The 13,216-nt window shown below is 41.0% G+C and overlaps 1 protein-coding gene across 3 annotated transcripts in view; it reads right to left on the minus strand.

Annotated features, from left to right (window-relative positions):
* ATF2 (activating transcription factor 2) overlaps positions 1-13,216 on the minus strand; it is a 63,661-nt gene that overhangs the window by 13,039 nt on the left and 37,406 nt on the right. For all 3 annotated transcript variants that reach the window (XM_075829497.1, XM_075829498.1, XM_075829496.1), the window contains exon 10: positions 12,417-12,623. In XM_075829497.1, coding sequence (XP_075685612.1) covers positions 12,417-12,623 — 207 coding nt within the window. The remainder of the gene's footprint in view (positions 1-12,416; positions 12,624-13,216) is intronic.

Below are 13,216 nucleotides of genomic sequence, written 5' to 3' on the forward strand. Positions count from 1 at the left end.
GATGGTTCTGAACACAGAAAAGAGAAAATCCATGAAAACTCAATGCACTTCATGATTGTGGTTCTGTGAATTAGGAGACACCTATGATAAAATGGCCCGAAAAATTTACAGAAGGAAGTATATTACAGAATGAGTGGCATCCGTAGTGCAGTTAGCCAAAGCCTGCCCTCAAAAACCGTCTCAGACGGAGAGCGTGCGCCCGTGAACAGTCCCAATCAGAGAGCGTGCTCCCATAAATGGTGCCAACTAGAGAGTGCGCCCACAAACAATGGCAGCGTGTTCACCCATAAGTAGAGTCAGACAAAGTGTACACCCATTATTAAAGGGGCATTCCCATCTTACAAAGTGAGTGCTAGGATATGCCATCACTTTATGATCGATGGAGGTCTAACCTGATTTAGCGCTGTGTACCCCCTGTGCAGGGAACGGAGCTGGTTGTAGTATCCTGCACAGCCGGGTTGCCCAGAGCGCAGGGTAAAACTTAGAAGGGGACACAGCGCTAAATCAGCATTGTGGACCCTTCATTCTCAGAATTGGTGTAGTTCTCATGGGTCAGACCCCCACAGACCAGAAAAAGATGGCACATCCTAGCGATATGCCATCACTTTATAAGATGGGAATACCCCTTTATAAGAACAACATAGCTCCTCCTTGCGCCAGCATCTCTGCACGCTGCCAGGAAGTGGTATGTGAGTAAACAAGGCAGCCACTCACATATCTCTATCAGATGGAAGGGTTGGCAGATACACTGTAGGTGAAGCTGGGCTGGATGGCAAACAAAACGTCTCCCACTTTCAGGAGATCTCACCATTATTTTGATAAACTTTTCACCAGAATCCCAGAACCTATAAAAATATCCATGATACAAGACCAGATATTAAAATCACTACATTTACATTACAGCATCATATCCGATGTTCATCCTGAGATGCTCGTCACAAGGCTCTTTAAGGGTATATTCACACGCAGAAGATTTGTTGCAGAAATGTCATCTCAATCCATACATCTGAACGGTGTTGCTTCTACAGCATGTGCATGGATTTGTGCAAGACCCATTCAGATAAATGGGACAATCACTGAATTTCCTGCAACAAATCTGCCGTGTGTGAATATACCCTTAAGGTCTAGTAAAGTACTTGTTTCTGGCACAGAACTGCGCAAAAGACTTAGCAGAGATAACCAATGAGGATAATCTTCCAATTAAAAGACAAAGGAAAGTACTAAATTATATTTGAGCATTTTTATTGTATTTATTTCTGTTATCGCACCAACACATTCCACAGCACTGTACAGACATTGTCATCACTCACTGTCCCCAATGCTGCTCACAATCTAAATTCCCTATCTGTATATTTTTTGGCGTGTTAGAGGAAACTGGAGAACCCCCAGGAAACCCACGCAAACACTGCGAGAACATGCAAACTCCATGCAGATGTTGGCCTCGGTCAGATTAGAGCCCAGGACTCTATATACTTTTCTATGACGGTCCACAACGCCCTCTATTATTCAAGGTCACTCACAACAATTAACCCTACCCTAGCTGTCCTTCTTAGCACAACTCTTACTATTATCACCCTTAGTCATTTACCATAGTGAATATTCCCAGATTTGGGGTCGTGCAGCATGCAAGAGTATTTGCAAAAAATAGAGACTATGGAAAAATGGACCACATATCACTAAGTGAGAAGACAGAAACAAGAAATCCCAGCCGATACTGCTGTTAATATCTGAGCTGGTCTCAATATGCATGTAGATGTTTTTTTTAATCAAGCTGCCCCTGAAGGGTATCACGGCTAGAATAGTAATGGTCAAGAAGATGTGCTTGTCAGGGGTTAACAGTCTCATCCGGAAAGAGCACCCCTTCCGTCTTCAGATGCAAGTATAGAGAAGATACATATAAGATCATTACCAAGAAGAATAAATCTCAATCACTCTGTAGGCAGCTGGCGATACGTATTAGATGTGGTACAGCTAGAAATGTTGTACGTAATCGTCATATCTTGGCTCCACCATATCAGACCATGTGGAGACATCAATTGCAAAAAGGCCTTGGATGTCATCACATGATCTACTCTCAACTAATCAGGTCAAGAGGGGACTCCGTTTTCTACGTGTCATATCATTTGACCTTTACATGTTTCTCGAAGGCCGCATACACACTGCTACATTACGTATCGGCGCAGTACAAATCCACAATATGGTAACCATAGCCTGCTATGGGCCCACACCGAACCTCGCCATATTCCCAGGATTTCTTTATAAGGCACAGGTTTTTTTCTCACAGAATATTGCAGCATTTTCCAACGCACTTTGTATTACAGAAGTCTTACTACAGCCCCACAGAGGCACCACACATGGAACCCAGAGCGCCTATTGCTCCATAATACAGTAGTGACTCCTTGTGGTGATGTGCAGGGTCTGTGCGCCTGGCTTTGGAATATACATGGTCCCCAAGTGCGTTTTAGACATGCCCTTATTTAAAAGGATCTATCGTGAAACGAACTCTCTTTAGGCTAGAGCTACACCTCAACTTTGGTTGCATGGTCAAAGTTCGCTGTCGAACTGCATGCATCTCAGGTTAGGAGAGTCAATGTGGCCATGTTTGGCCCACGGGTTTCCGCAACACGACAGTTGCAAGAAATTCAAGCCCTAGCCTTAAGGGGGTTCTACAGGAAAATGTAACTATGGTTAAAATATCTGAGAGTTACCTTTCATGGCAATCTATGAATGTTTCCAATCCATTTATAGCATGCAAGTATTGTTCATACATGGTGGAACATTTTTAGGCTCATGGATCGCCCAAAAATTGCGGTATTACCACGGCTCGCACACAGCCTCAATGTTTCCCTTAGGGGTGAAAAATTGTGTGACAATTGTCAGATTTCGGACCGTGTTGTAAGTTGTCCGTGACATTTTCCCTCATAGCTAAACTCTGTGGACGCTCGTGGAGTGCTCATTTATTTCCACCATATTTACATAATTTTAGAGAACCCCTTTATGTTCTCCGGTGGAATTATTTGTTTAATTGATCTATCCTAGACACCAGAAAAGCAAGTTTTGTGCCATTCAATGTTTTTGTATGGCTTGGTTTACAGGTTTATCATCATCATCATTGCTCTAAAATTCCTCCATCAATTTGTTTCTATAATACATAAGTTGATACTGATTTTTGGAAATTGTTATAAATAATCTTTGATAGGTTATACAGAATTATCTTGTTGGCTCACTATTCTATGAGCTAGCTCTATACTAGCGGGTGATTTAGATTGAAGGATTTAGTAAATCAATTATGTTGGCGGAGGACGCAATCATTCCTGTTCTGGTCTACTGCCTGTAATATAAATTTGAACTTATATTAATGTTGTCAAAACATACGGTGATAGTTCTACCATTTTTCATCCATGTATAATGTTTGACATAGTGCATATTATCTATTATATCACAAATAATGAAAATCAAAAATACAAGTCAACGAGTTGTTCTATTGTGTGTTTTACATACTTTATGATATTTCTGTTTTAGTAAATACTTTTATTAAACCTTGGACCACCTTTTCTTAGATCTTTGCGTAATGTCCCTCTGTTATTTCTCCTGGAAATTAATAGGACTGACAAAAGGGTGTTACCATTCCCGTTGTCAGTGGGGCAAGTCCCTTGTCCCTACACACCTGGACACTGTCCAAAATAGTGTTGACAGTGCCAGACTGCGTAGGGGCACATCCAATTGACCAGGCACACGGTAATACACATTTGTTTCAATGTGGTCATACGTTTGCAGGAGGAGTAGCACTATGCAGAGATCTCCGATAGATTCCAGAACGGTTATTTTGTGAGTACAAATATTTACAAAAACCGACATGTCAGTAGAAGTGACAGGTCCTTTCTAATGAGTGACAACCAATATGCCTATTGTTACAGCTCCCACAGATTTCAGAAAGGCCGATATGGGCCGTGAAAACGAACGCCGATCAACGAGACAGCTAATTGATCAGCGCTCATTTGTTCCTTTCACAAGGATGAATGATTGCTTATGCATGGGGACCAGCGATCGTTTCTCTGATCGTTCGTCCTCATACATTTTCATCATGTCGACAGCACTGTTTATAGGGAGATGTGCTGCCGATAACGATGATTTTCAATGCTACATAAACAAGCAGATCAGTCGATGAACGAGTGATCATTGGCCCATGTAATAGGGCCTTAAGACTCCTAAATCACAAATCCGCCTCAGTCACACTCGGATACATGCTTCAATCCCATATAGCAGCCCAGGCAGGTATAGACAAATATGCCTGGGGAATAGATATAGAGAGCAAATAGACAAACAGAATTTCTAACAAATTGGAATGAAGAAGAAACCCCAATAAGTGATATGTTCTAATGAATTTCTAACTGGTTGGGTTTACGTAATGGAGAATAAACTAAAATGATCATATAAACCGATTTTTGCACTAATTTACATGGTGAGCAGAGGGATAACGATAGTGTGTGTATAATGAATGTTATGTCTCACAAGACGACAAACGTATTTTCTTGGTAAGGTATAGAATAGATGAAATGTCTTTCACCTATGCCAACCACACTTCTGACACGAACAACAATTCAAGAAAAAAAAAACCAGTCCACGGTCTAAATTGCCATGCGAAAGGCAGACCTCCAAACATATTACTTTTACTATTAAATGCAACGTAAAAGTAATCATGGGTCATTACTGCCCACTATGCTCATCAGCTTTGCCAGCATGTCAAGTGAAGAGTTATTAAGGAAAGCGCAGGATTGATTAATGGGCTCACATAAAGAACACTTTAATTATTTCTGTGACATTCAATGTTCTTTACAAGTCATTCTGTTCTTCACAGCCGACGGTTCTGCTGTTGGCAGACAGAAAGATTTTCTTCTCTTGAAATCACCGCCAGTGTGGGCATTTAACCCCTTACTGCCTGGCAGCCTATAAGTTGTAGGACACGTGTGTATGTGTCACCTGCATTATAAGGAGTAGGGACTATTAGAACGCGGCAGGAAATGATCAGTCATGATCTTTTCATCCCTTACAATGTACCGGTCTGAATGTTATTTTTCAACAGGACTGATAGGTTTCCTGAATTCATAAATGTCTAGTTGTCACCCATTTGAACCTGTTCTTCCTATGCTACAATATAACAAACACTAGTTTGGAAATAGGTAAAAACAGTTCTACAGACACAAAATTAAAGCAACTGTCCGATGAGATCGTCACTTTAGATATATCAGGGCGAATAACTAGCCTTATTTCACTAGGATCGTTCAGGCGGCTGGTGGTAGCTGTATCGCGATTCTAATTGCGACAGATGTTGTCCTGATTTTTAGACTACCGATTCCCTCTAGTGACCATATGGGAAGGGGGAGAGGTACTCTGAGGCTCTCGTCACACTAGCGTCATGGCTTTAATTTATAATTGAAGTTACGACTCAGGGGCTCCAGTATTTTCAACAACAAGAATAGCGCTGCAAACTCTTGGTGTCAAAAATATTGGAATGTTCAATGGAACGCTTGATGGAGACTCCTAACATATGTGAACAGAGCCTAAGGCCGTGCTGATGCCTGTAATAGACCGGACATCATTCACCAGCACCTTCCCACCCACTAAATTCGGAAGCAGAAAAAGTCAAAGGAATAAACAGAAAATGCCCCAATGGCTCGTTCCACTCCACGCATGTTAGGCTCCATGCACACGGCCGTAACTGTAATCACAGGCCGCAATTGCGGGCACAGCCGGCTGCCGCCGGTGGACAGCCGTCCACATTTTTGGCCAGTGCTCCCATGCTCACAAGCATTTTCAGCCCATGCTCACAAAGTATGGGAGCACGGACCGTAAAAAGCAAAAGATAGGACATGTCATATCTGTTGCGGTACACTTCTACGGCCCGGACACCTTCCCGTAAAAAAACGGGAAGGTGTCTATAGACAATAGAAGTGAATGGGTCCGTAACTGCGGACCATAATTGCGGTCCACAATTACGGACGATTTTTACGGTCGTCTCCATGGGGCCTCACTTTGCTAAATAACAATTGAAAATGAACGTCTTTTTTTCTAGTTATAACCCCATCTTCAAATCTCCTGTTTAGCCAATAGACTTTGGACATTTTCTTGTGATCCCCAACTAGATAGAGCTGAATCCATGGCAGTAGTGGACTTCAGCGCCTCTATAGATGGCATAGATTCCTGCTTATTACAATGGCCACTTTGATGTGCTTTATTTTATCTACATTGGTTCAAGGAAAACAAATAAATACAGTCAGCACCTCTAAAAACAGCGGGCTGAAGGCTGGGGAGGGGGGGGGGGGGTGCATCCAGCAGCAATAAACCCCCTCATCATTTCCTTCTACAGACACCTTAAAAAATGTAGGGGCTACACAAACAACCGAATGAACTGTCACGATCCCTCCGGACAAGACAACAAACATCATGGTAAATGTTTGTCCAGTTCAGTAACTTGAGGTTATTATTTTGTATACATAAAAGTTATACAAATGACCGTATCCAATATACTTTCTGTATTAATTCCTCACGGTTTTCAAGATCTCTGCTTGTAGGAGGAACATTCATTGTTTACTTCCAGTGGATAAAATTCTGTCCATGGTCATGTGATGGACACACAGGAGCACGGCTCGTTACAGTATGTGTATCAGAATTGTGTCTTGTAACGATCTCAGCACCCGTGTGTCCATCACATGACCATGTAACGATCCCAGCACCCGTGTGTCTATCACATGACCATGTAACGATCCCAGCACCCGTGTGTCCATCACATGACCATGTAACGATCCCAGCACCCGTGTGTCTATCACATGACCATGTAACGATCCCAGCACCCGTGTGTCCATCACATGACCATGTAACGATCCCAGCACCCGTGTGTCTATCACATGACCATGTAACGATCCCAGCACCCGTGTGTACATTACATGAACATGGACAGAAGTTTATCCCCTGGGAGTAAACAATGAATGACTGATTATACAAAAAAATAACATTATTTTGCTGAAACTAGACAACCCCTTTAAATATAGTTTATTATAATTTCTAAACCGTTAATGAGGCCGTATACCATAGTCAAAGGACTGCCTTGCAAGCCATGGGTGTAGATAAATGAGAACGAATAACTGCTGTAGCATACATAGATGCTAAAAGATGAACCTAGGTACTGATCCGATTGGTATATGAGAGAAGATTTTATCCCAAATATAATAGTTCAGGTTTAGTTGCAATAAATGAGTGAGAAGACACCTGTATACATTACAACGGGTTACGGCACGGTACACTTTCCGTAAGTGTTATGTGGTCATGAAAAAAAATGGCCACACATACTCCATTACAAGAGTTCAATGGCAGACTAACGTCTGATGATTACCTGCAATGAAACCTATAGCAATTCTGAATTACGGTACATGGTTCTGAGCCCGTCATAAAATACTCTATACAAGAAGTTCATTTCAAGTTGTTGGCGGGTGGAACAGCCAGGGTGCAGGAAAGTAGAAATCTGAAAAAGAGAATGCCATTTCTTGCTAGGAATGACAGGGTTAACACTTGTAGGGCTCACAAGTAACCATATGGCTCTTACAAGATTTCCACATTGTGCTAGAATTTTTATTGGCAACAGCTTGTCCGTTTTACTCCTTAAGGTTTGTACTGCCCCAAAACCGCAAGCTTTCAATTAAAAGTTCTAGCTTCTCTTAAGAATGTAGCAGCCTCCCAAGAAGATAGTCTGTGACCGCAGCAAAATGACCTGGTCTCTTGGTTCCTCCCATTCAATGTTCACATAAAGCAATTTGTATCAGTTTGCATCATACCTGTATACACCAAACGGCACTTTTAAATATTGCTACAATGTTTCAATGTAAATGTACTCAAAAGATTGAGCAAATTTGCATTATCTATATTGTGTCTGGTTTTCCTTTTCCATTCACAACCAAAGCAAGATTGAAAATATTGCTGGTTTCCTGCAACAAAAGTGCATTGTGGGATCTTAAGAGAGTGACCGTAAGGTCATCAGGCTGTTAAAGCGCACCTCCACTTTCACTGAAAAATGATAATAGTGCACAATAAAGGTTTCTCTAGATAACTTTTTTTTAGCGATTCTGCTTCTAGCAGCAGCACGGACTGTGTAAAGTCTGTGCTGCCGGCTACTCATAACTCTACAGTGGGAGACAGAGCATCCCACTCGTCTCCATGGCTCCAGTATGCAGTATGGCCGCCAGCCCTATAGAATCCTATGTTGCTAAGAACCATTCTGCATTCGGAAGCCATAGAGACGAGCGGGATGCTCTGTCTCCCACTGTAGAGTTATGAGTAGCCGGCAGCACAGACTTTACACAGTCCGTGCTGCTGCTAGAAGCGGAATCGCTAAAAAAAAAAAGTTATTTAGAAAAACCTTTATTGTGCACTATTATCGTTTTTCAGTGAAAGTGGAGGTGCGCTTTAAATACCAAGTAGCAATTTGAAGAATTTTTACTTTCACCTAGGAAATGACTGGATAAAATAAATATTACACAAAGCACAAAGAAATGTTATAAAAGTGTTGTAGTACAGTTCAAAAGTCACCTAAACAGAGTGGCAGTGTTGTCAGTTCATCAGTCCTTCATCAGGACTACTAACCCTAAATGATAAGTTGACTTATACAGACCAGAGACAGCAGGGGCTTGATAAAACTGGATATTTTCCTGCTTGCAGAAGACTTCCCGTTCAGGAATCCTATTGTAATGTTTTTAAAAATCAATTCTCTTTAGCATGAAATAATAACAGAAAAACAGTTCATCCTCAGCTATGCAACACATTTTTATAAGATCCACTTTTCAGTAACAATGGCTAAATAGTCAAAAATATTCTTTGCGATTAATACGTTTTTATTACCTTTTTATATTTTTACTTCTTTTTCAATTCTTTTTTTTTTTAAGTATAGAAAAAAATAATAATGCTACCTAGAAACCAGCACCAAGTAGGTTAGCTGATGCAGGCAGATCTTATTTGTACTTTAAGTCTGGTTTATGGGAATACTGGGGACAGCTCGGATCATCCATTTGTGAATACTTGATGATACTTCTAAACATTCAACGATTACCCAATACCTCAATTTCAGTAGTCCTGCGTTAAAGTGTACCAATAATAACAAAACCGACACTCACAAAATGGTTTTCCTATCTCTTCGCATTCCTTCTAAAAAAACAAAAAACTGTTGAGTGGACAGGCTCTTCCTGGTGTGCACAGCACTCAACCACAAGTCTCTCCCTGCTGCTACTATCCCCTCTCTACCACGTGATGAGAGACAGAGAAACTGCAGCTGCATCCCCCTCCTTCCCCCTACTCTGCCGTGAAACAGTTGACTCATTGTTGAGGAGATTGACAATGTTTCTTATCATTTTCAAAGAGTCCGTTGGCAAGGCAAGATGAATTACAGGCAGAAAGGGCAGAGAGATGGCACTTTCTCTCTCAATGAGAGACATTACAAAGTTTTTTATTTTCATGTACGACTTATTTATGCACAAACAATAACGATAGGTACAATTTAATGAATTGGGCTCCAGAGAGTGCTAATAAGCCACTAAAACATTTAGTCCTTTTTTTTTTTTTAAAGATCACACTTATGCACCCAAAGTACTGAATAAAAACACACAAATTACAGATCCAGCAACAGAATTTTGTTGATGGTTTTTACGTAGTAACAAAAGGTTTTTCTACAAAAAATAAATAAAATCTACAAAGTAAGCAAAAATTGCATACACGTATATTTTATAAATTTTTTATATTGCTTTTTCTGGCTATATAGCCAATGTAATGCAACAGTAGAGCAAGCATCCGCTATGTTGGGGAAAACAGCACTCCCCTTTTCTAGAATGACATACTACTCAATCTGTACTTAGGCATGACCCCCATCAAGTCCCTATGATGAGTAGATCAACAGTACCCAAACGTGTTATCATATGTATATCATATGTAGTAGCCTTCTACCCCTAGGGTTCCTTCTGCAAACCTTGTCAAGACCAGAGATATTACATATGAATGTCTATTCTGCAACATCTGGTTATTTGAGGAGAATTATGGCCAATTGTGTCCACCAGTTCTGGACAGTCTGTTGTGTGCAGGAAAAGTGTGTCTCCTCCACCCACAACCATCTCTTACTGCCAGCTCCCCCGAAACACCTTGCACTTAGAGATCAACTTTAAATATCTTCTCAAGGGGTTAAACCACCTAAATGCATCTACTATAAAGCCACTTCTAAATCACATTTCTGGGGCTGCACTGTGCAATGTCCAGTAGCTGAATGGGCAGTGCAGTGTCCAGGAACCCCAGCGTATCAGAGGGCTCTTGGCTGACTAACCACAGTGAGCTTGGCACGGCTTATTGGGGAGAGTAATGCGATAGGCATGGTCCTCACACACAGCACTGCCCGGCTGGCAGAGTAACTAAGTTGATAGAAACAGTACATAGCCGCATAGCCACCCAAACTGCAGTTTTGGGGCAGTATGGTACAAACCCTGTACGATAAATTTTCACATCAAAAGTTAGGTTATTGTCACGTTGTCAAGACTCAGAATCTAACGCTCTGTTCACATCTGCATCTTAGTTTACGTTTATGATGGAAACCACCCTGTATATCCTAAATCCGCGCCTAAATTCTGAAAGAATCCATAATGTGTGAACACAGCTTTAGGAGGATTTCCTTGAAGTGGCAAGAGAAGTGGTAATTTAAAGGAGTTTTCCCACAAACACATGTATCCCCTATCCACAGGGGATACATGTGTGATTATTGTGGGTCCGACCTCTGGGACCCCCAGCGATGAGGAGAACGGGGGACCGAAAATCCCCCCGAAGTGCTCCATGAGAATGGAGCGATGGTGCACATGATCGACCAGGGTTCCATTGATTTCTATGGAGCTGCTGGAGACTGCTTTCCTGAAAGTCCCATAGAAATTAATGGAGGGTTCTCTTCATCAATGGGTGTCCCGTGGTCAGCAGATACATGTGTTTTGTGGCAAAACCCCTTTAACGCTCTGTGGTCCAAGAAATAAAAAGCAGGATTTAAGTATATTAAAAAGAACAGCCACTTTATTGTATCGGTCAACATTTCTACGTCTGGGGTCCCTTAGAATGACTCCTACATGTCTTGTATGTGTGACGTGAAAAGATACCAGCAGAACTTTTCACACCTCTTAAAGTTCTGGAGCCGGAACCAACACTTTCTCAAATTTTGCTACCATTGCATATATAGCGAAAATGTTGGGAATTTTGTAACCTTTGGGTATTCCAAAAAAAAACACTTGGCATAAGAAATTGAAAGGCATTATGTTGTAAATTCCCATACATATATGGAGAACTGCTTGAGCCAACTGATATTACAGGAAAATGTTAAAAACAGACCTACAACGCTGGTCTAGAAATGTCATTATTGTTGACAACTTTCCTTCAATCAAAAACTTCTAAGAACAAAAAAGTGCATGTCAAAGGTGTAACAAAGTTCCTTGGTCCCAAAGCAAAATCTGTATCAGCGCCCCCTACCTACCATGTGCCATTTATAATACTGGTGTCTTCTAAGGCAGCAGACGAGACTTTAAATCCCCCCAGGCACGAGAACCGGGTGCGACTGCTACCTCTGCACCCCTATAGCTGCGTGTTGGGTGTTCATTCTTTATTAGTGACACATCTTTCCTTGTACACACAAAAACATTAACAAAAAAGTGCACCAGTCACATCAGATGGAGACAAAGAAATCAAGGATTTGCATCTCGAAGCCTGAGCACTAAGTACTCAATGAATTCCATGACAAATGATGAAAGTGTCAGCGTTTTATACCATCCCTGTGAGGCATTTTTCTGTTTGCTTTAAGGACTGTAATATGTTCTTATAATGAATGGAATAAACCACGCCAGCCTTAATTGCCGTAAAAAATGTATTAAGAGCATTCATTACTGTATGTGTGTGAAGATCGTGTTCCTACACTGGCAGCGTCTCAAAAGAAGTTGAAGCCGGTTATGGGTTGAATTAGCATAATGATCCCCCATCCAAATATATGGTCTACGGAAGACAGGCAACAAATAAAACACACTAGCGAAATGACAACTGTCATCATCCCTGCCATCTAATTGTAAGATTCATCCTATAAGGCATTTAATTAAACCGCAAACCATTTATATCCTGTCAACATTACCAATAAAGCTTTCAGATTCAATGTATCAAGCAGGTTTTTTTTCCCGGTAGGAATTTAAGAAAGAATTCCGTTTTACACATGGGAGGGAAAAACATAAAAGGCCGTTTCCTCTTTCTGAAAAAGTTTACGAGACTGAAAACACATTACATTGGAATGAACATACACGTAATGAATGGAAAATGAAAAGCTTTAACTTCACACTTAATGTTGCAAAGTTTTTCCAGGTCATCCATACCTGTAGCTGCACATTAAATGAACACAGGTCCTCTGCTTTCTTTTCCAAGGATTGCACCCACACCTTCCTCTTCTGCCGGCACCTGGAAGCGGCAGCGCGGTTCCGTTCTAAAAACTTCCTCCTTTTCTCATCTGGGTCATCGCTTGCTGCTTTCCTCCGACGCCCCCCTGTGCTTTGAGTTTGTGGTGTGGGGGGAGCTGGAGATGCCTACAACAAACAAGGACAAAGTAGTTTGGTGTCTCGCTGATTTGTATATACAACTTTTCTGTCTGCATTGCATCAAAAAGCCAAAAAAAGCAAAGAAAAATGTAAACATTAAACAACGGAGACAACAGCTGGTGAAGCAATCTCCCAGAACAGCGTTCTGTTCGGTAGAGTTTGAGGAAATGCATAGAGCAAGAGTGGGAAATTGCTCCTTTACTGCAGAAAAACAGCATGTGCGATTTCAAACATTGTAAAGCAACAATAACGCAAACCACTCACATTTACGTAGAATGTAAGCACTTATGTAATGCAGGATCGGGAAATGCACCTTTACTTGAAAGATACGTCTCCTGTCTGAATGAGAAGAAACTCACAGCAGATAGGATTTTAATGAGACATTACACCTATATCCTTCATATCACCATTTTTCTAATATTTGCGCAATTTTTTGTTAATTTTTTAATTATTAGTATTATTTTTATTTCATTTTTTTCAGAACGTGTGTAAATGGGAAAGTCTCACATATATAATTAGTAGCACTCGTAACTGCAGTATGAAGGGTTGTTTTTTTTTTAAAGAAGTTCTCTGGCATTTTT

Source organism: Rhinoderma darwinii, chromosome 6 (assembly GCF_050947455.1).
Source record: "Rhinoderma darwinii isolate aRhiDar2 chromosome 6, aRhiDar2.hap1, whole genome shotgun sequence".
Lineage (NCBI taxonomy): Eukaryota > Metazoa > Chordata > Amphibia > Anura > Rhinodermatidae > Rhinoderma > Rhinoderma darwinii.